General features: G+C 37.4%; 1 protein-coding gene across 1 annotated transcript in view; it reads left to right on the top strand.

The window, feature by feature from the left end:
* The first annotated feature begins 17,225 nt into the window (after positions 1 to 17,225).
* LOC150087916 (LIM/homeobox protein Lhx9-like) overlaps positions 17,226 to 23,599 on the top strand; it is a 106,591-nt gene continuing 100,217 nt past the window's right edge. The window contains exon 1 of the mRNA XM_090370512.1: positions 17,226 to 17,682. Coding sequence (XP_090226638.1) covers positions 17,468 to 17,682 — 215 coding nt within the window. The 5' untranslated portion in view covers positions 17,226 to 17,467. The remainder of the gene's footprint in view (positions 17,683 to 23,599) is intronic.

Raw genomic sequence — 23,599 nt, 5'->3', positions numbered from 1 at the left:
TGGTTGTGGGGGAGGGAATCTCCTCCAGAAGTCAGGGACAAAGGACGTGCATTCAAGTATCATTAGAGTGAGGATGCGCCTCCAATTTAACGGATATAAAAGCCCTTGGGGTACTCAGAGTAAAGAAGAAACAGCAGTCAAAGCCCTTTGGAAATACAGGAAATCCCCCTCTCCTCCACGTGTCCCGCAACACCCCTCTGTTTGTCCCTATCAACAATAACATCCCACCTAAAAAGATACGCGATCGACCATTCCTTACACGTTCAATACTTCCCGTTTAGTAGTCGTCACGCGAGCTTCGGACATTCCCTATTGGAACGCTGACGGTGTTAGTGGCAGGCGTGTAGAGGTGGTTACACGATCCATGACGTGTGGAAGAATCGAGTATATCAGTCCTGTAGAGTTACACTACTTCCGCTGGTTGGCACCCAAAGCGTTGGACCGGAAAGGGTTGCTGTTATCAACGTTAAGGATCTCGAGGTTCGTCATGCGGAACACCACTTCACGAGACTCGAGGATTTACACTATAGACCCTTGTTCCTAGACACCAACTAGCTGGAAGAGAGAAAGAGAGATGGGTAGGCATGTGAGAAGGAGCTGAAACTCTTGCTGATAATTAAATTGGAATCAGTTTGCTGCATAATATAATAAACAAGCGAATTTGGTAATGAATCGGGCTTGAATGAAAGCATTATTCAATTCTTGTACGGTGAATTGTACAAGATTCGAACCTTTCCAGTCAAACAGAAAACGATTTTAATTCAGACCTTATTTTTTTTAGTTTCCAAGGAATGAAGAAAGTGATTCTAGTAGTGTTAGAGCAATAGAATTCCAAAGAGAAAAAAGGAGACATTCTGATGAATATTAAAGAAATAAAATCAAGCGGCTAAAATCAAAGGCGAGGCACATATTAATTACACAAGAACTCATGTGTTCCTGTGAAACAGGTGCCATCAAAATTTACCGAAATTGGCCTTTTCAGATAACTGTTCGGGCCAAAACAAAAATCAAGACGGGTAACTCGCCCGGTGAGATCGGCAAATGGGCATCCATATAAGGAAATACTTCGAATATGTGGGTTGCAGATCTTGGAAACTAGGCACCTTAGAGGAGACTTGATTGAAGTGTTTAAGGCTTTGAGAGGCATAAGTAAAATGAATGAGGACGAAATTTTCACGGTTATAAATGATATTAGAACTAGGGGCCCTAATTTCAAGTTACGAGGAGAGATGTTTAGACTGGATTGCCGGAAGTTTTATTTTAGCCAGCGAGTTATAAATTACTGGAATAAGTTACCTACATGGTTGGTAGAGGCTGACAGTTCGGGGAAATCCAAAGGTTAGCTGGATAGTTACCTACGAGGGGAAGGAAACGTATAGGTTGTCTATTTCCTTTTCTTTTATTAATTTTTTATTTTTTAAAAATTTTCTTATTATTATTACTATTTATTTATATATATTTTTTCCCGGCTGGTGCAGCATAAGCCATAGGCTTCCTTGCATAGGCCATTGCTAATACTAATACTGTACTTACAGAAATAAGTCATTTTGAAAATACTCAACATTTTTCCCCCATTAGAGGACACAGCTTCTTACCGTGAGATAGGAATATTGAAACAATAAAAAATATTAACGTAACACGATCGATTATACAGCCTATATGAAATTTCAGAACTAGTTATGAAAAGTCGAAAGCTGGAAAATTTGTGTTCAGGGAGTGAAAACAGAAAACACTTTGGATTTTAAAAATTGGTGGGAGAAACATTATAAAAGACAGCAGTTTCAGAAGAAACAAACTAAGAATTAGAAAAACTAAAATTTAGAATAAGTTCATTATTTCATTTTATATATTACACCGATAAAAAAAAAACGGTAGAGTAAATCACAGCTTCGAGTTTATTGTAGTTTAACTTGACAAATGCAAGGTACTGCATATGCAGTGCAGGTCACTGAGCAGAGTACCAGTACAGCTCATGGGGTTTTACCAATGATATACAGGAATTTTGCTAGCAAGGATAAGGAGGTGATTATCCAATTGTTTAAGGCAATGGTCAGGCTACATCTTGAGTACTGCATATAGGTCTGGAGGTCGGATTTTAGAAATGATGTAGAGCTGCTGGAACGGATAACAGAGAAAGGCAATAAGATTGGTTAAGGGAACAAAGGGATGCTCTTACCAAGAAAGGCTTCAGTTCTGCAATTTGCAACGTCTGGATACTAGGAACCTACGAGGTGATTTGATTGAGGTGTTTAAGGCGCTGAACGGATTGAGTACGTTATTTTAAATAACTAAAAATAATGTATTTTATGCATATTATAAATAAAAATTTTAAAAATCCTAGGGCCAAAACTTGCTATTTGTTATTTATTAACTAATTAGTAATATTCAATTTGTTTAGTGGTAAATGATAAATAAAGAGAAAAGAGACACATACTATCAGAACTTTTGGATAAGAATTTGTATTACTTATAAACATTTTTTTTTTAATTTCCCAGAAACTTCAGTAATTTTGTTGTCGAGTTTTATTTTAACCCTTAAAACACTTTACACACACATTCACATGAGTATTTCCTTCTGATTCAGCAATTTTTTTTCATTCCTCATATTTTACCTAGAATATGAGGGAATATATTGAGGAATATCACTCCTCAAGAAAAATATCAGCCACATTTTTGATTCCACGTCAAGACACATAACAGATTATATCAGTGACGGGAGGGGTGGGGAGATCATATATCGAAAGGACGTATGCTGATTTTCCAAATTACATAAAGATTATTTCAGTTTTTAATCTTTTATCATGTCCTGCCATTACCGATTTGTGTATCAAAGATCAGATAAGTAATCTACGCTTTTGAGGCGGGTAAATTTTTCTGACATTGAGTACTTACTGCACAGTAAATGATTTAGATTCTTATTATACTGTGCGCTTCATTGTAATCTATAAAAAAGTAGAAATGTGGCCAGGTCAAATTCTTCCTTTTTTCTAACACTGTATTTTCTGGGGTGTAAATAATGCATCAATGCCGTCTCATTCTGTTCTGAACCCACACTGCTCTTTAGGATACTCTATAAAATGTTCTTTATTATGTTAACAACTGGATTGTCTCTATAGTTAATTGTGATTTTTATGCAGACCCCTAAATTTATTACTAGATCTATTTCTCATTCATTATTTTTGTATTTCGTTTTAATGCCATATGTTATTGAACAAAGTAGGCAGTTTTTCTTTTTAAAATAATCTGATTCACATTCTTGGAAATTCAACAGTATGTTATCGTGTCAGACTTTGTTTGAAGCGTTTCGCAGTACTTCTCCAAATTTCTCCATAGTTATAGCCTCACTGTTACCATTATATCCGCCTTCAATTTCGTTTTCGACGTCATCCTTCTTGCTTTGTTTCTTGTGCAATAGGAAAGTAGCATGGAGCATATTTTTGACAGTCACAATGTGTTATTAGATTTATTGTTGGCTTGTCTCTTAAAATTTTGAATCTCCTTTCTTATAATCCGCTCGATTCATTCACAAATTTATACTGGTACTGCTTTCAAAGTTCTCGTCAATTTGATAACTAACACCAGTATAAGTTGTACCATGTAGTTTTACCTTCCATGTACTTTCTGGAAGCGACTTATTACCTGTTATATATTTATTTTTATAGAAGAAATAGTTGCTGTTTGCTGGAAGAGTAGTTTTAAGAGCTGTGCTTGCATTCTCGACAGCATGCGTCACCATTTATTTGTCATTGAGTTCAAATCATTCGTCGTTTATTCGGCTCTTACGAACCCATGGCTTAGAAATAATCCTACGAGGATCTTTATAATTAAATTATTTAATGATACTTCCATCCAAAAAAGCGGATCGTCCCTATTCTATATGTCCATATAAGATAAATTCGCGTTGTGTAGTTTCGAAGAGAATTTTGGGCGTTCCAATGTCAAAAGGCTTTGCTAAACATGTGTGATGTCACGCTAGCAAAGATGCGCATCAAAATTCACGTACTGCAAAGCTTGTAAACAGCACTTATACTGTACATTGATTCGCCACTTTATTAAGTACAACCACCCTTTCAACGAAATGAAAAACTCCTTCAATAACAGCATCACGTGTCCGTACCATGCGATATAAAGAGGTGGGAAAGTTAGGGATACTATATATGAGTGCAGTAGAATGGACGAGACTAAAGATTTAAGTAACTTAGAATGCGGTACGGCAATATCAACGCCGACATGAATACCTCTGAAATTGCGATTCTGCTGGAGTTTTCATGGAAAATTGTCGACTGTAACTCGGGAGTTTCAAGGTTGGTTCAATAACCAATTAACATCTCGAAAACAGAAATCTGTGGTCTGAAACAGCTCGATGCGAGAGGACAACAGAGGCTGACAAGACTTGTACAGACTAACAGAAAGGCTACAGCAGTCAAATAACAATACATTATAATTGTGGTAACTAAAGATGCATTTCAGAAAGCAGAACTCGTCGTACAATGTCATATAACCGGATTCTACTCCGCTCAGCAGAAATCAAGAGGGTATGGTTACAGCGAGTGGAATCCGGTTCGGTTCTGTCTGCTCGTCTGTTGAATTGGAATTCGTCAAACCAACATGAACTGGTCTGAAGAATCCCAGTTCCTGTTGTTTCACGCTTATGGAGGAGAGCAGAATAAGGGAAGACCACGGTTTCACGCTTATGGAGGGGGACCAGAATAAGGGAGGACCACAGTTCACGCTTATGGGAGGACCAGACCAGTTTATGTTAGCCTGATGAATCCCAGTTCGTGTTGTTTCACGCTTATGGTTGGACTAGAATACGACGAAAACAGCATGACTTCAGTTCCACTCTTTGGTTACCGCTGTTATAATGGTTATTATTTGACTGGCTGTAGCCGTTTTGTAACCCTGCATATCTTGTTAGCGTCCTTTGGATTTTCGCATCAGCGAGGTTGTTTCCGACTCCAAGATTGATATCTTCGGTATGCTGTTTGGTTACTGGAACAAATCTGGATATACCTGAGATATGACTGACAGTCTTAAGTGAAAATGCAGTTTCCGAGATACTCATATCGGCGCGTCTGGCGCCAACTACCATGCCACATTTAAATCCTTCATCTTGCCAATTCTCTTATATACACGCCTCTTTTTAACATTTTTTGAATGTACTGCAAAAAAAGAAACGAATGGATTACCACGCGCCCTAAAAATGATACTAATTTCATATACCGTATGAAAATTAATCGCCCTGGCTTCAACAAAGACATCCAGCAACTGTTCTTTATAAGGCAGAAAAGTGAACATATTTCTTGTTCAGTGAACCAACTATTTATTCAGGGTTACTAATAGTTAAGAATGCCAGAAAGGAAGAAACATCTACCTGAATCTTTAAACTGAAGAAATATGGGAAGGCTTGAGCCTAATCTGTGTTAACAGATGTTGCCAGATAACTCAAAGTTGATCGGGCCATTGTCCTCGTTGTATGACAGAGGTAGACGCCTCTGTCATATGACGAGGTTGTGAGAGGATTGACTTCTTTGCAATATGACTGACAGCGTGCGTATCCCCTCGCCAGAGGAGAAAGCGTCTGGTGTTAACTGCGTATTACATGGACCGAAGACAAATAGCAGTTTTTACTGTTTGCAGACGTCTACATTTGCGCTACATGTAAACTCATTAGGATGAGCCAAGAGCATGTCATTTCTCCGATACATCACTGAAAGCGACCCTTACGGTTTCCAAAAGTGTGCTGAACTGGAAAGGTATCAAGTTGGGTAAATATACTGATCTGACAATGACTAGACAGTGATAGCGATGACAACCTGGTTCCCTATGTAAAACTTTATGCAGGTGCAATAGCAGACGATAATTCCCAACGCTAGCACAAAACTGGTGACCACTATTTGGGGGCCGACCGGGCTAGCCGGGTGGGTAAAATGCCTGCCTGGCAAACCAAAGATCGCGGGTTCGATTCCCGCGCCTCGGGCTTGGATATCACGATGGTGCCGCACTATCCGGTTAGATCTCACGGCCACGATACACGAAGGAAGCAGGGAAAAACTGGTTCCTTAGTGTATTGCTCACATCATACGATAAAAAAAAAAAAAAAAAAAACTATTTGGGGACGAACATCATTATCTACATTATGTGCACAGCGCATTCTCCCAATCGCAATTTGCACACCGCGGCTGAGTTGTCAGTCTCGTAGAAACCCATCTAACTCGGCCACCGTGTGTCAAAAGAAGTCCACAAAACTTTTTCTAGACTTCTGTGGATTTTTGTGGGAAAATTCTTTCCATCCACCAGAACGCAGGCCTTTTCCACGCAGTGTGGAAGAATGGTAAATGTAACGACTGAACGAATTAGTAAGTGGTTTCAACCTTCTGCTTCGTGGGACATCATCCTTTTCATATGGATGTGCCCATTTGCCACCGTTTTGAAAGAATCTGGGTTTGATTCTCGTTGCTGAGTCTAAGGATTTCTGACTGATTTTTCACTTGATAGCCCTTTAGCCAGTGTACAGTGGATATGTATACACTGAAAGGACAGAATTCATGGGATATCTGGTTCCTGGGCAACGCGACGCTTTCACCCCTCTCGCTAGTGGACGAACCCACCGCTTGCCATGTACACTGCATTCACGTAGACGGTAATTCAATGTCAGTATGGATAAACGTCGTGAGTCAACCAACTTTGAAAGAGGGACGATAGTGGGTGCCCGACACATCGGTCACTCTAGTGCAATTTCTGTACCACCATGGGTAGTACAGAAATTTCACTATCCCCGATCGACAGTATCAAGAGTGTATCGGGTATACTCCATTTCCGGAATAACATCTCATTGTGGACAGCGCTGTGGGCGGAAAAAAGTGGTGGATGAATGTGGCCGTCCACGTCTGTCTCGCATTGTTTCAGCCAACCAGAGAGCGATAATGGCACAAATCACCGCCGACTTCAACGAGGGAGGTGCCAGAAACGTCTCCACCAAGACCATCAGGTAATCATTAGCCGCAATAGGTTATGGGAGCCGCTGACCCACTACAGTCCCATTGCTAACACCACGACACAGGACTCTACACCTCAACTGGGCGAAAGAACATCGGCACTGGACCTTGGATGATTGGAAACGGGTCTCCTGGTCCGATGAGTCCCGTTTCTATTATTTCGAGCAGACGGGAGGGTGCATATATGGCGAAAACCAGATATGACGGGTACATAGCACAAAGCTATGCACCCGTCATGTCAACAAGGAATTGTTCAGGTAGGTGGACGGTCGGTAATGGTCTAGGGCGTGTTCAACTGGTACACGTTGGGATCTCTGGTACGTCTAGACGCATCCCTGAACGGTCCAGGTTACGTGTCCATCCTTGCAGACGATCTGCATCCCTTCATGGTCATTGTGCACCCACAGGGCAATAGATTCTTCCAGCAGGACAATGCGCCTTCCCACAGAGCAGTGGTGACTAGAATATTGTTCGAAGAGCATTCCGCAGATTTTACCACCGTGGAATGGCCTCCTCGTTTACCGGACATGAACCTGTGGAGCACCTTTGGGATGCTGCATAAAGGTCCGTTCGAGCTTTTATTATTATTATTATTATTAAAATCCGTTTATTAAAAATAGCAAGTGTTTGCTTTCACCCCTTATACACAGCCGACCGGCTAGAAGGGTGTACAAAATGCAAGAATTGCAATTATATACAATATAAGAAGGGTGTACAAAAAGCAAAAATTACAATTATTTACAGTATTTACAATATAAGAAGAGTGTACAAAAATGCACAAATACAATTATTTACAATATTTACACAAGTGCGTATATTTACAATATTGTTTACAAGTTCACTCTTGTAAACCTTTCACTTTTGATCCTCCTGCAAGGAATGCGACGGAATTATAGACAGCGGTGCAGCAAGCATGCATGGAAATACATGTAGAATGCTTTCGTGAACTAGTGAACACAATGCCTCGCCGTGTGACTGCCCTTATCCAGGCGAAAGTTGGGCCTACTCGTTACTAGGTAGGTGTCCCATGATTTCTGTCCACCCAGTGTACTTTATTTCAATATTTATTTATTTTTTTTTTTAATCCATAAAATCGGCTTGTGAACGCACGCAATGTATAGACTCAACACGTCTTTCTAAGGACTAATTCAATATTGAACTACTACCTTTGTAAGATATTATAATAACTACTTCTGAAGTAATAATAATAATAAATGGCTTAGGATGGAATCAAAGTCGAAAAAAAAAAAAAAAAAAAAACCGTAGGCAAGTGGTCAGGCGCGAGCGCGCATAAGTACAAGTGCTTTGAGCGACCGGGATTCAAGTCCGTGACTGTTAAATATGGTAATGTTTCTTATATTCTCTCTATCTTGTGAATTCCTCCGACCGTGCGGCCGTCAGGGAGCATAAAGAAAATTTAATTTTATTTATTTTCTTCGAGGTAAGATGGCTGCCAGGCGCCTCTGTAGCCAGGTGGGAAGGAGCAGCAGTGCATAGCACACGCTTCTTGATTAGACCGGGGTTCGAGCCTGTCACCACCAAATACGGAGGATGCGGAAAGGTCAGGGAATGACCACCGCATATCCCGGAGCAATATGGCCTTAGTTGCTAATGCTCCTAAAAATCAAATAACAATAACAAAAGATGGCTGCCAGCTGCAATCGTACTTTACGAGGCTTCATCTTCACATACAAAAAAGTCAAACTACTATATCAGAGCCACCAATTATTTTTAATATATACCCATATATGTATTTTGTCTGTAAATTGCGTGTGTTCTCTGGTCGATTTGCCTGTTTTGCTGGACGAAAAAACCTGTTTCTGGGGTAAAAAAAAATCTTGATATCTATGCCTGAAACCGACTAACTCAGCCTCGGAGTGAAAAAAAAGCCCATTAAAGTTCCTCGTGTCATATACACATACAATTCGGAGACCTGTAATTTTTTCCAAATAAAAATTTTTTCCCCTAAATAAAAAAAAAAAAAAAAAAACCTCACCTGTCTGAATAATGAATACAATGAATTGACAAACAGGAAGCGAGTTTATTGTCCAGAGAACTGCTGTAAACAGATTTATGATTAAGAGACGAATCATACCTTGGGATTTATAGTTTCAATTCATATTCAAAGCGGCTCTGCAATAATATTTGCGACACATTATTCGCAATCATATGATTCAGTTTCATAATCATATAATATGAAATATCTTACTTATTTCACATCGTATGATTGTGAAACAAATGTTAGGCGAGTCGAGTAGTAGTAGTAGTAGCAGTGGCATGTGATGCAAGAAAGCAAGTGTATGAGCTTATCAGCCAAAAAAAAAAAAAAAAAAAAAAAAAAAAAAAATCACACCATTCCCTCCAAATGCCTGTCCAGTTCCTCCTTAAATTTATTCAACCTATCAACTTCCACAACGACAGATGGAAGTTTGTTCCAGCAATTAACCACCCGCTGGCTAAAGGAAAATTTCCGCACATCTATTCTACATCTAACTTTTCTTAATTTGAATTTATGCCCCCTTAGGTTCGTAATCTGAACAATTGGAAGGATCCCATCAGAATTCAACGTGCTCAACCCATTCAAGGCCTTATACACCTCAATCAGATCACCGCGCAGGTGCCTAGTCTCCATCCACTGCAATTTGCAGATCTTAAGCCTCTCTTGGTAAGAGGATCCCCTCATTCCCCTCACCAATCTTGTTGCCTTTCTCTGTACACGCTCAAGCAAATCTACATCCTTCCTAAAATGAGGCCTCCAGACCTGTACGCAGTACTCAAGGCGTGGCCTGACCATTGCCTTATACAGAGGGACAATCACCTCCTTTTCCCTGCTAGCGAAATTCCTATATATCATTAACACAACCCAATGACCTGCCCTGGCAGCCTGTCTGCATTGCTCAGAAAACTTCATATCTGACTGCACAATTACGCCCAGGTCTTTTTCATTTTCTATCACCTTAAGTGTAGTACCACACAGTTGGTATGTTTCTCTGGGGTTACTTCTACCCATATGCAGTACTTTGCATTTGTCAAGGTTAAACTTCAGTAGCCACTTCTTAGCCCATCTGCCCAAATTATCTAGATCCTGTTGCAGTAGCACACTGCCATTACTGTCATTAACAACCCTGCCAACTTTTGTATCATCTGCAAACTTCGACAGTAAGCCTGATATACCTTCATCAATATCATTGATAAATATACAAAACAACAGAGGACCCAACACCGAACCCTGTGGGACTCCACTAATAACATTAGTCCTCGAAGAGTAGCACCCATTAATTACCACCCTCTGTTTTCTCCCACTCGACCATCCTTTTATCCATTGTAGCAACTTATCCTTAATATCATTCTGCTCCGATTTGTACAATAGTCTTCCATGCGCAACAGTGCCAAAAGCTTTCCTGAAATCCAAATATATATCAAAATTATTTTTTGCATCCAGTTCCTTTGTAACCACATCATAATATCCTATCAAATTTGTCAGACAAGATTTTCCCTTAACAAACCCATGCTGTGTTTGAATTATTGCTGCAGTCTTGTCTAGATGATCCTGCAATGCATCTTTAACCAGTGACTCCATTATTTTACCTGGAACAGAAGTTAAACTAACTGGTCTGTAATTACTCGTGTCACCCTTCGATCCCCCTTTGTGAATTGGGGATACATTTGCACATCACCAGTCCGTGGGAACCTCCCCTGAGTCCAAGGATGCTCTCATAATTATGGCTAAGGGTTTGCTTAGTTGCTTTGCCGCCTCCTTTAATATAACTGGATAGATCCCATCCACCCCAGGTGCCTTTCTTATATATGGCGCCTCCGTAGCCAGGTGGGAAGGAGCAGCAGTGCGTAGCACACGCTTCTTGATTAGACCGGGGTTCGAGCCCGTCACCACTAAATACGGAGGATGCGGAAAGGTCAGGGAATGACCACCGCCCGGAGCAATATGGCCTTAGTTGCTAATGCTCCTAAAAACCAAAAATAACAATAACAACAACAAGCCTTTCTTATGTTTAACTTCAACAATTTCTCCTCCACTTTGCTCTCAGTTATTACAAAATCATTAAGCACCCCGCTACAATTTGATAACCTTCTGCCATTTTCAAACCTTAAAAACTCCTCATGTGTGAATGTAGATGCAAAATACTCATTCAGTTTGTTTGCTATCTGAGCAGGATCATCAACAGTGGAACCATTGATATCAAGTGGACCAATCAGATTCATCCCCTTCCTTTTAGAGTTTATATAAATAAAGAAATCCTTGCTGTCAAGAGTTAGAAACCCAGCCGAGTAGCAGACAATGTATAACAGTATACTCGTAGGTCTACGGATTTTGTCCGTTGCACAATGCAGGGGAACGAGTCGGTGCCATTTTAAAAGAACCTCTTCCCCCCTCGCGGTCCTTGTTTTTAGATTAGTTGCTATAGTGTTGTAAAGATCATGATAGATAAACTACACAGAACGCCTCTGGAAGATTTCCTCTAAATAATCTTTCCTACGAATGACATCAGCATCGCTCTCCCCCAAAAGGATCTGCTTCGTATAAAAAAAAATTGATGAAACATTGAATGGACATAATCTACCAGAAAGAAAGATAATAGTTTGTAGTTGTGGTTTTTTTTCTCGGAATGCAGTTACTAACGGAAATAAGAAGAAAGAAAAACATAATACATGTACAAATATCAGACATGACAAGGACAGCCGAACAGTAAAGGCTACCTATGCAAATTTCGCTGAAAACAGCATTTGAAATTAAAATGGTTGCGATTGAACTAATGTCCCGAAACCAGTAATTTTAGCAAAACGTTTAGGCGAATTTTGCTTTATGGATTATACGCCTAAAAACCTATTATGCACACAAAAGTTTAATATTTAAAACAACGTGTAAAACTTAAATACTTCTTTTTCAATTTATTAAATTTTCCATGAATTCGTTTGTTATCGTTACTGCTTTAGTACGCCTACAACTTTTAAAAAGGAAAGAAAATAGCATTCTAATTAAATTAAGAAAAAGATACAATTAATATCTCTGATGGGCACTCGCGGATAGTACAGTAGTTATAATCAAAGTTCTCCCTCCCCTCGTGAAATAGGTCTTAGTTCGAATTTCATCAATGATGATGTGAGGAATTTTTATGGGCGTTTTTCACAACAAGCTGATTAGCGGGTGTCAGGTGAGGGCTGCATGGTTTTTTCTACAGAAAACTCGGGTTTTTGATCCAGCAAATAAACCAAAGAAACCACGCAGTTACAAACACAATACACTGACGTCTCATATCCTTAATTTCTTTGGTGCTTAACACACACACACCAAATCTCTCTCGAAATTAATTGCCGATCCGAAATAAAAAATACAAACAAAATATAAAATAACGAAAACATGATTACGTCATCCATAAAAAAAGAATGATTTCTCCAGTTGAACGAACACATAATTGGGAGAAAAAGAAAAAAAAAACATTAACATATTTTTACTTACCTCTCTCTCTTACTGAATGACGCACAACTTCTATCTAATACTGCTTCATAATATATATATATATTTGTATTTTTACTTCGGATCGATGATTAATTCAAGTAGATACTGATTGTGTTTTATTAAATTTAGTGATTGCTACACTTCACAGTCTTCACTCATTTAAAAAGTGCTTAGATGGAATGTTTTTTCTCCTTTTTTAAAATTTATTGTAGTTATACCAGGGCAGTGACGATGGGAAGCTAATAATTCATGCGAAAATGGCATTATTTAAGCAGACATAATTACAGCTAAAAACTTTTGTTTTGACATGATCTTTTAGGTCTACATTTCAATAATTTGCAGTTCCTCATTAAGCAAAAGCTTTGCTACAACTAAAAGCGATCCAATAAATTGTTTTCTTTCCTTTTTACCATTAAAGAATAATAAATAAGTTTGTAGAAGCTCATATTAAGCTCCCTAAAGTATTCCTGCATATATGAGCAAGAATAAGCAAGCCAGGACATCTTTCAGAGAGCGAGTTGTTAGCCCTCCAACTAGCGTTTTGTCAAAGAAGTTTACTGTCGTTTTCTAAGCTGATCCACCGAGAGACTGTCCTTCGCGAAACCCAGACAATCTCTGACGACCAGGTCCTTTGAATTCCCTTCAAGACATACTCGCTACTAGCCTTCTTGAAGTCTGCAGTTTAAATTGTTTTCTTACCAATTCCTTCAGAACTACAGTACGAAGTCGCAAATTACAACGACGTTCATATACATAGGCGCTACGTCGCATCACAGGAGTCCTCGTGGCAAATACGGTGGCTATGATAACCATTCTTCACACGATGTAGAAGAAGCTTGAGTTTGAATTCCGTCGAAACAGGAAGACATTTTATTTTAAAGAAAGAATTTAAAAACCGTGTCCAAAACAGTCGGTCTCACGCATGATTTAATGAAAAATCATTTACTGGGTTTTTTTCATTTATCAAACAGGAAAAACAAGCTTAGACGCAAATATACTGACACAATATACTAACGCCTCATAACCCCAGCTTTGTCTGTGTTGTTTCGAACTGAAGTCTGTGTGTATGCGCGCGCATGTAGTTCGGGCAGCTAAATTATTTAACATATTCACAAAGACTGAGAACTGCATTAATATTACTATAAATAAATAAGATAAACGGTAAAAAATGGTGTAATACAATATTCTTCTTCGTCATTTTTTTTTTCGAAAATCAAATGTGTTATAAGCGTAATACGCTAATGATTTGAGTATCGTAATGTCTCAAAAACTAAAATAATTATTATAATAATTTATAGTTAATAACACAAGGGCTAAACGAAACAGTGAAATCACTAGAAAACTTATGATTGGTGTTATCAAAATACTCAATTGATTAAGAGCGATATACAAGTAAAATAATGAACTGCTTAAAATCGCTTTGCAAAATATTTCAATTTAATTCAAATACACTGTATATGCATAGGCACTACGTTTTTGTTAAATAAATGAAACTGAATTTCCATTATTTAATACAAAAACACTCAATTTCTTTCTTTCTTTTCTTTTCTTTTCTTTTTTTTTTTTTTTTTGATTAACGTTAATCCTAAACATACACTCAAGCTATTAACGTAATGATAAAAAACACTTAAATGTTTAGCTATGTGAAATGATCTGTTTATACTCCAGCACAAATTAACAAGTCAATGTAGTTTATGACTAATCAATTTAACAAAAGTTATTATCACTTAAAGTATTTAGCGGTTACACGAGCTCGAACCACGGTCAGCTCAAAAGTGTTGTTGCATTCTTGAACTGACCACTTGGCAACTAATTAATCTTTTGTGCTGTCTCATGTTTCTTATTTTTGATGTAGATCTATCAACCCTTAAGACAAATACAAGAATCCTCTCTTTCTCTCTCTCTCTCTCTCTCGTTCTAAGGGCATTGCATTAATCACTTATGGAAGTTTCAGTTTGGCTATTAATTGATGTCAAATCGCAGCCTATGTTTCCGATGTAAGAAACTATTTTCATATTAGTGTGTCGAACAGCGTCTAAGGAAAAAGATGATTTACAGGTTTCGGTCTTTAAGGGCTTTCTTTTATCTGTTTGATTTGAATTAAGTCATTATTTGGTCGAATTTTTACTCTACGATCACAAAGATACTTCAGCACTTCATCCAAAATATATGATAAGTATCTCAGTGTATTTTCGACCATATCCTTGCCCCTTTATAATATCACTTATTTACAATTCATTCCTCAAATTACAGAAATCAAATTCAACCACTCTATAAACCTGTCAGTTTGTCTGCTCGAATATATAATTCCTTTTTCATTCATATTTATGCTTTCTGCTTCATAAACTGCCCCCGAGTATAAACCAAAAAAATTATTTAATTTATTTATATTGCCTACACTGCATTCCCCAAATTACAGACTAGTCCAACCACCATTAATACTATCAGTTAGTTTGCTCTATGTGTGTGTGTGTGGGTGGGTATCATTCCATCTTTACTTATACATTTTCAACAAATTTCAACAGGGCTGGCACAGACCAGGTTGTCTATTCTTCCGCCAGGAGCAACGGCAACGTATCCGTCGTGGTGCTGCAGTATGCAACAAAAGCGGAAAAGGAAAACAAATGCTATTAGGAATATTAATTTTGAATTCACGTTTCGGATTAGCCCTTTCTTTCTTCTATTTCCCCTCTTTCTTTTTCTTTCTACCCCCCCCCCCCCCTTTTTTTAACCCGAACACTATCGCCTCGATCTGCCGGTCTTATGACAGTCACGTGTGCTACTGTATGCCGTTCACTCTTCTAAGCTGATAAAGGGGCACTCCGTCTGGCATTACTTTCTCATTCAATTCGGATGGGGTTTTTTTTTGTTTTGTTTTTTTTTTTTTTTTTTTTTTTTTTTTGTGAAACATCTTTTAACTGACCAAAATGATCATAAAAATTAATTTCCTACACGTAGACGTCGTAATTTAGTAAATACAGAAAAAGTTTGCTCCTTTATTGGGTTCAGAAAACAATAAAAATACTCCGGGGCGCCCACATGATCACAGAAGGTAACAAGAGAGAAAACAATAAACAGTATTCAAGACTCTTGAATACGATGATATTGTTTCGAGCTTGAACCTCGCTTAACTCAAACGCGCATATCAATGTAACCTCGCTTTTGATCACTGCTACGACGGCAGTAAAATCATAAAACAATATTATTGTAATGAATAACAGAAGTAGATCTAACCAGGAGTATTGTCAGGTAAAGCCTTCGTGATTATTTAATTTGCTAATAAATGTTTTTGATAAGTCTACTGTATTCAAAGATACTTGAGAATGCGTGTTATAAATGTTGAGTTAGCGTTATGATTACAAATTTAGTATACTTCTACAACGCATATTCAAAATAGTCATTTTTTTAATTTTTAATTTGAAAGATGCCGTATTCTGTAATCAAACTTTTATAACCACCTTCCTGTGACCAAGGAAAGTGGTTATAAAAGGGTCAAAAATATAGTTCTAGTTTAACGTTCAGTGACAAGTTTATTCAATCAGTAAATTCCCTTCTCAGTGGCATGCTTTTTTATTATTGTTTATATCTCTCATTTATATCACGTCGTTCAGTTCTTCTGTTAAAAATATCAAGGAAAAGTTAAAAGGGGGGGGGGACACATGTAAGTCTGAATTTGATCACATATTCCAAAAGTAATACAAACACACATGAAACCCTATTATCCATTACAGTACTGGTCGTTCAGTTATCATTGCGCTTATGACATCCTATTTTGTGATGTCAGTTAGCAATTTGCCCAAACACAAATTACTTAATTTCGTATTTAAAAATTAACTCATTAAATTTTAGTTAATATCAACCTTATTAAATAGTAGATATTTTATTAATCAGCGATCCATTTCATAAAATTTTCCATTTCGATCCCTGATCGAAACCCGAATTTTCCAATTAACATACATGCTGGTATATACGTTAAAAGTGGGGATGCGATAGGTTTGAAATAAAAATGAAATTCCTCTGCCCAGTGAAGAAATAATGGGAAAATTATAAGCACAAAAGAAAAACATAGTTATGTATGAAATAATACTGTATAAACATCTTTAGCCAGTACATCAGGAAAATAGTAGTAAATAAATATTTACTTCTAATAATCTTTTATTTCAAATGATATTAAAATTATTTTAAAAAAGTCAGAAAGGAAATATTTCCTAGATAAAAAAATATGCTCGTTCGATATTTGAAAATAAAAGTAAACGATCATTCGTCATCTGCAATCAGAAATATCAAAGTCCCTGTTGGCAGTGCGTGAACACAAACCGATAGCGACTAAAATTATAAATTGTTGCCACTTTATCAGCATTTGGATGTCTGCTAGCAATACATCAACAGATTCTTAATGCGTTTACAGACGTCGATAGAGTAGAAACAGTTGCTTAGGATTCTAGCTTTAAAGGCAAACGACAGCCCAAAGCGGAGCTGATTAAAGTGTCACCGTATTAGGCAACTGTAGCCGTCATTCGCCAACTGAAAATGTCCGTGCCGTAACAGCACCCTCTTCTGTCATTCATCTAGTTGTGATGTGATAAACGTCTTGCTCCTGACAACATCCGCCCAATATTCAGTAGGTTTATGTCTGGATTGGATGACAAGTTCGAAGGCGGAGTTTCCAACATGTGCCTCCGGGCGGGAGTGTGCAGTTGCTTGTTCCCGGCCGCAGCGGTAGTTTCTCGCGCCAGTGCGTCTCAACAGGGAGCCGCATCTGGTAGTTTCTTATATGAGGGACGGTGTGAGAACGCGCTTGCTAGCTTGGAAAGAGACAGTTGCCTTGCGACCGTACGGGCAACGGCGTTAGTACACCCCCACGGTTAGCGTTCGTGGTTATGTGCTTTGACTATATGGTGAAGAAGAGCACGTTTCCAGGGGTCGCGGCGTGAAGCTGCCGGCTCGAAGAAGTCCTGGCACAAGCGAGACTGTGTGGACCAAAATTGTCAGCGATGCCGGTGATTAGTAACGGTGACTACGAACCGCCTGCTCCAAATGTGTGTGCCGGCTGCGGTGGCAAGATCGCCGACCGTTACTACTTGCTGGCCGTAGACAGACAGTGGCACGTGAGGTGTTTGACGTGCAGTGAGTGTAAGCTGCAGCTGGACTCAGAGCTCACGTGTTTCGCTCGTGACGGGAACATCTACTGCAAGGAGGATTACTACAGGTAGGTCAAGTTAAAGAGTTCGTAAACAATTCCAATGCATGTTTCTGCTCTGGAACAAATCCTAACTGATATCTGAGTAGTCTTAATGTTTCGAAACTGTTCCTTTCAACTTCAAAAGTCATTTATACCGCGAAGTATTTTGGGATAAACGAAATCTAAACTACAAAATAATAAGTCTTATCCTAATTTATCAGCATTAGTTTGCAGAGATTACAGGTTGAAGGAGTTTATAAGGTTAATTCGTGGTCATTGACCTCAAAATCGCACTACTGATCTTCGAAGACAATGTGTAAACTCAATATATTTGCGTTAAATGACGAATACAAGATCGAGAGATGCGGAAAGCTTCTCCTGGAACATACTTCACAATTTTTCGTAGTCGTGAACTCTTTTTTTTTTTTTTTATATATATATTTGATACAACGTAAAAGGGCTTCTCTAGTTGCTATTGTTATGTATAAACAAGTGTTAATCCAACAGTCTCAGTGAATCCAGCAAGTTGGTTCTCGCTCATTCCACTAAGACCGTTGGATAAACTCTTGGATTAAATGGCATATCTGATGGGCAGATTATTTAATAAAAGGGAATACATTTTCTGTCCATACTCAGGAACGGCCACATAAGGTTAAAGCAAACAATACAAAGATATAAGAACATTACCGTATTTTATGGTACACATGGAATTGAACACGAAGCTTGAGTAACACTGTACACTATCTACCGTCTACGGGTACCCCTAACAGCACACTGCTAATATACAAGGCTCGATTACACAAGATTATACAACCTATAATTGCATAGGCCGGAAGCCTGTGCAATATAGGTTAGCACTACGGCCAGTATTTTCAAATATACAGAATTACAGAAGTTTTAATTTTTAAAAATTTTAACATGGTGTCCAAAAATGAAAGTGTTCTTCTAGGGCCAGCGACAATCTTAATCAGGGATTTATGGCGAAAATGAAATCTAACAGAACTTCGATTTTTTTCAATACTGTCCATCAAATACCATCGATATAACGATCACATCATTGTTAATATTTCATAATCGGTAAAACGAGTTGCGTATTAAGCTCTGACTGATGTTCTGTTCACACCAAAAGAGTTGCACAAAACGTTTAATAAATTCAACCGTTTCAAAGCTCCTCAGAATAATGGAATTAATATGTGGGGGATTTGTGGCGCATAAGCTACTTTGACTATAATACGGAATTAATATAGTAACTGATGCTAAGATTTGGATCTTACAATATTACTTCTCCATGAAATATGAAAATAACTTCCTGAAAGTTTTTAATAAAGAGACATATCTATTATAGGCTTAGTACAATCCAAGTAAATAAAAATGATGGGGAGTACTAACAAATCTAAATACACTCATATCAGTGCTCTTTCTCTCTCTCTCTCTCTCTCTCTCTCTCACACACACACACACACACACACTGAATGGACAAAGAGATTTGGATTCCAGTTCCGTTGCAGGCCGAAGTTGAGAAATACTTTCCAACCGGTCAGGAGAAACTTTCATCGGTTATTTTTTATTTTATTTTTTATTTATTTTTTTTTCAAACCCTGGTTGAGTTGGCTAGTCTCGGATAAGGACTCCATTTTCCCCTACCTCTTCAGAACGGGAAACCGACAACAAAATGACCACAGTTTACAAAGTGGATGTACTCATCCCCATGCCCTATGACCTTGACGCAAATTCTGAACACCCCCTAAGCAACCTCATTTCAAGAAATTTACTGTTACAGAAAACAAAAAATAGACAAATAGAAAAGATGTAAACAAGACTGTACTTCCCAGAGGTCTTCTCCTTTTAATCCAATAATCTAACTACCTCCCTACTCTTAAGTCAGCTCACCTAAAAAAATCAGGCAAAAACGATAAATTTTATGTTCAAATTGATCAACGATATCGACCCAATGGAACATCTGCTGGAATATGTTTTCTACATACTTCCTCCATAAATATTTAAAATTTCAAAAAAGAAGTGATTTCAGTTAATCACTGCTACATTAAGGGATGCTTTCCTATGTTAATTACCTCTTGTCTGACCAGTTGACTCAAGTTTGTTTTCAACAGTTTTAATTTTGGAAAACGTTTACCTCATTATCAAAATTTTTGTTCAATAACATTACGGTAGCAGAACAATAAGATTTGATACATGAGCCCAATACATGATACATGATACCCAATCAGGAAACAGAAGATTATTTACGTTGTTTTCTGTTGGCATAAAAAGTATATATAACCTTCTTATGGCACTTTATATAATGATATTCGTTTTTCCAATATTACTTTGCATTGGAGATATTACTTTGGCGTAGAGTAATGCAATACTGTTTCTCTCGTGTTTACACCAGTTTGTAGCCGATTGTAGTTTCATGAGTCGTGAAACTGTGGAAGTTTACTCACAAAATATGCTAGATTTCTTTCAAGAGAAAGGCAAATTTCGATGTTAAAAAAGTCAATGCTGTTATTATGACCTCGGATTCTGCTTAACTAATCTTGTTCAAAGTAATGTTATAGTAATTGATTATTTCTGAAGCACATTTCTGAATGATGACAATATAATGTAAGTTGTTATTGTTATTTGGTTTTTAGGAGCATTAGCAACTAAGGCCATATTGCTCCGGGGATATGCGGTGGTCATTCCCTGACCTTTTCGCATCCTCCGTATTTGGTGGTCACTGGCTCGAACCCCGGTCTAATCAAGAAGCGTGTGCTACGCACTGCCGCTCCTGCCCACCTGGCTACGGAGGCGCCCCTATAATGGAGGATGCATTTCTGAATATCATATGAGAATCAGCTAGTCCTGTTTTCAAAAACTGACCATCAAAACATTTACATGGAATCGAATTTTGTGAAGTCCCTTTTGAAAGCGCTGATGTTTTTTTTTGTATTTTTTTAAGTTTAACTTTATACTCTGGTACATATATCTGATGGCAAGTGGAGCTTTTTTGTGGTGGAGTATGGAACCAAGCATGCATCATGCATACCAATGACCACTTATCCAGGACAACAGCCAGTTTACACATATTTCTTCTGGGAGTTTATTCCCAGGTCTCTGTACAGTTTATCGGCATTAAAACTAAAGCAGAATATTTGGCGATATTCGAATATCGGGAACACACTCAGAGGGCGGAGTCATCGGGTGATGGCGTCACTGATCCCCGATTGGAGATCGTAATCATCGGGCAATGATGACACTGATGCACTGTTTACTTCCATCTTCATGTTTAATATGTGTAATTTTCAAAGAATCTGCTTATTTTGCTTCATTAATTTAATATATTTAATTATTATTATTATTATTATTATTATTTTCAGAGGAGAAGGGATTTCATTAAGGAAACTCTCTTTAATCATTTCAATTCATTTATCAGAAATTGTTTTTGAAGGCGAGAGAGAGAGAGAGAGATGCGTATAGATCACAAAAGACAAACTCCCCCCCCCATTTGAAAGTACTAAGTACTATAATAATATATTATATATATTATAAATATATATTGGAAAAAAATATAATAAAATATTATATTTTTTTATTCCAATAAAAAGTATTATTGGAATTAAAAAAAAAAAAAGCACGGATTTTCTTCGGCAGTGTGCTTCAATATGTTATCGAAAGTTAAATCCGAAGTTTCTCCATACCTTTGGCGTCATATAAACTCATCTTAACGAACTTAAAAGGTTCCATTCGTCCCTGATGCAGAAATTCTCAACATTATTGGTCTGCATTGGGATCCTTGAAATTCATAAAATAATTCACAGTCATGAGCAAAATTTTACCTTGGTAACGCAAAGATGTTACCCAGGAATTATTATTAAAATTTTATCCGCAATGATATTTGGCTGCTACCAATAATGGCATCAATTTGAACTATGCCTTCTATGAGTTGTTATTCCCCAAGATGGATCGGTTCCCGAAAAAGCTTCCATGAACAAATATCTACTTAAGAAATTAGTAATATTATACAGTTTTTCCTGTAACTATTAAATGATACAGCTCTAGTAAATGGAATTTTAGATGACGAATATTAGGTAATACAGTTTTTTCTAATTTCTGATCCTTCAGTAAAGCAGAAAATCCCCGAAAGCTTCGCTAGTCATACATTAAACTGTACGGTGACTGGTGTGTGTGTGTGTGTGTGTATATATATACATTGTATTAGAAATTAAGATATAAATATAGACTCCTGCCCTCATATTACACTAATAGCCCAGAGTGTGGAAAATATTTAGTTGTAGGAAAGTAAACAATATACGATTGAAAAATATAAAGCTGGTGCTCGGGTTATCCGGGAGCGCGATTTCCCGTATATATAGCCAGAGAGTTGTTAATTGCTAAAATCTGTCCAGTGGCAATTGAGTCTGTCAGCTTGGGAAAATTGAAAGGTGAGCTGGACAGTTACCTACGTAAGGAGGGAAATACATAGTGTTTTTATATTATTTGTATTATTATTATATTCTATTATATTAAAAAATTAAATTAAATAAACAAAAAGTTTAAAAAATTCTTTTTCGGGAAGCGCACAAAAAAACCTGTCGCTTCCTTATACTATATGGCTAATACTAATTCGGAACACTTCGGTTGTTCTTTGAAATTGGCAGATAAATTCATGATTCTCACAAAATCACAATAACGCTAAAACCGAAAAAAATCACGCTGAATTACCAAAACAATAAAAGACGCATATTCACAACAAGACAATAAAAGACGCATATTCACAACAAGACAATAAAAACGCACTAAAACAAGCAGAAAATCATGCGCATTAAAGAAATTAAACAATGCTCCAATAATTAGGCAATATACTCATATATGGGAGATCAGTGACGTCAATAATGACTACGTCCTCCGATTAGTGACACCATCATCCAATAACTTCGTCCTTCGAATGTGTCCCCGATACTTGAATAAAATATGTAAAAAAAAATGTATAATATATGTAAATGTTAAAATTAAATTTAACGAAAAACACCATACATAATTTTTAATACGTGGGAACATGATAAGGATAATTTATTGATGGGAGTTGGATGAAGAGGAAGTAGAGGGAATAGAGTTTGATGAAGTGGACGTAGAAATCGGCTTCAAGAATTGTGTGATTTAAAAGCTGATTATCTTTCTTTTTAACTCTTAATTCTCTATAAGATAATAACGCAGCTTTGATTTTTCAGCTCAACAACAAATCAAGCTGTGAACACTCACTTCTATAGACATAACACGCGATAAACAAAATGTCAACCACTGGAAATAATCGATGCGCCAAAAATCTCCAAAGCAAGAACAATAATGAATTTACATTTTTATATTAATATAAAACGCTAAATTTATTACGATTCTTCTTGATTTGTTAATTGATTTTAATTTAAAATTATTAAATATTTGAATACATTTTTCTTAAATTTGTTTTTCATAAAATTAACAAAAGTTATTCTTAAATTTGTGAAAAACAAATTTAAGAATAACATTAGACACAAAATTTAAAGTCTTGAGGGGGGGGGGCAAGAGGAAAGTTTCTATATTATTGAAGAGAGAGAGGAATATGAAAAGTGTTGCAGACTCTTTAGAGAGGTTAGGGAAAAAAATTAAAAAGAAAGAAAAAAGAAAAAACCACGAAGCTAAACGCTCAATACAATACAGTTAGCATATACTACCGATATGATTAACTTCCCCAGTGTTCGCAGCTTAATCGAATAAACCAAAATTTAGTAGATTATTCAATTGAACTGGCCTCTCAAATCATGTGTCACTCAACCAACGGAAATATGCTTAATATTTCTACAATGAAAGTGTGAAAAACAGTTGGCTCACAAAAGGGCCTCTCATTGGTGAAAGATAAACATGCAGCTGTCGCATAGCTGCCTGGTCAACTATGAGACAGCTGTAAAAAGCCCAACTGTCTTTATCC

The sequence above is a fragment of the Mastigoproctus giganteus genome, chromosome 3 (genome assembly GCF_048544385.1).
Source record: "Mastigoproctus giganteus isolate SK-2022 chromosome 3, ASM4854438v1, whole genome shotgun sequence".
In the NCBI taxonomy this organism is placed as follows: Eukaryota; Metazoa; Arthropoda; class Arachnida; order Uropygi; family Thelyphonidae; genus Mastigoproctus; species Mastigoproctus giganteus.
This window is presented reverse-complemented; position numbering and strand designations above follow the sequence as displayed.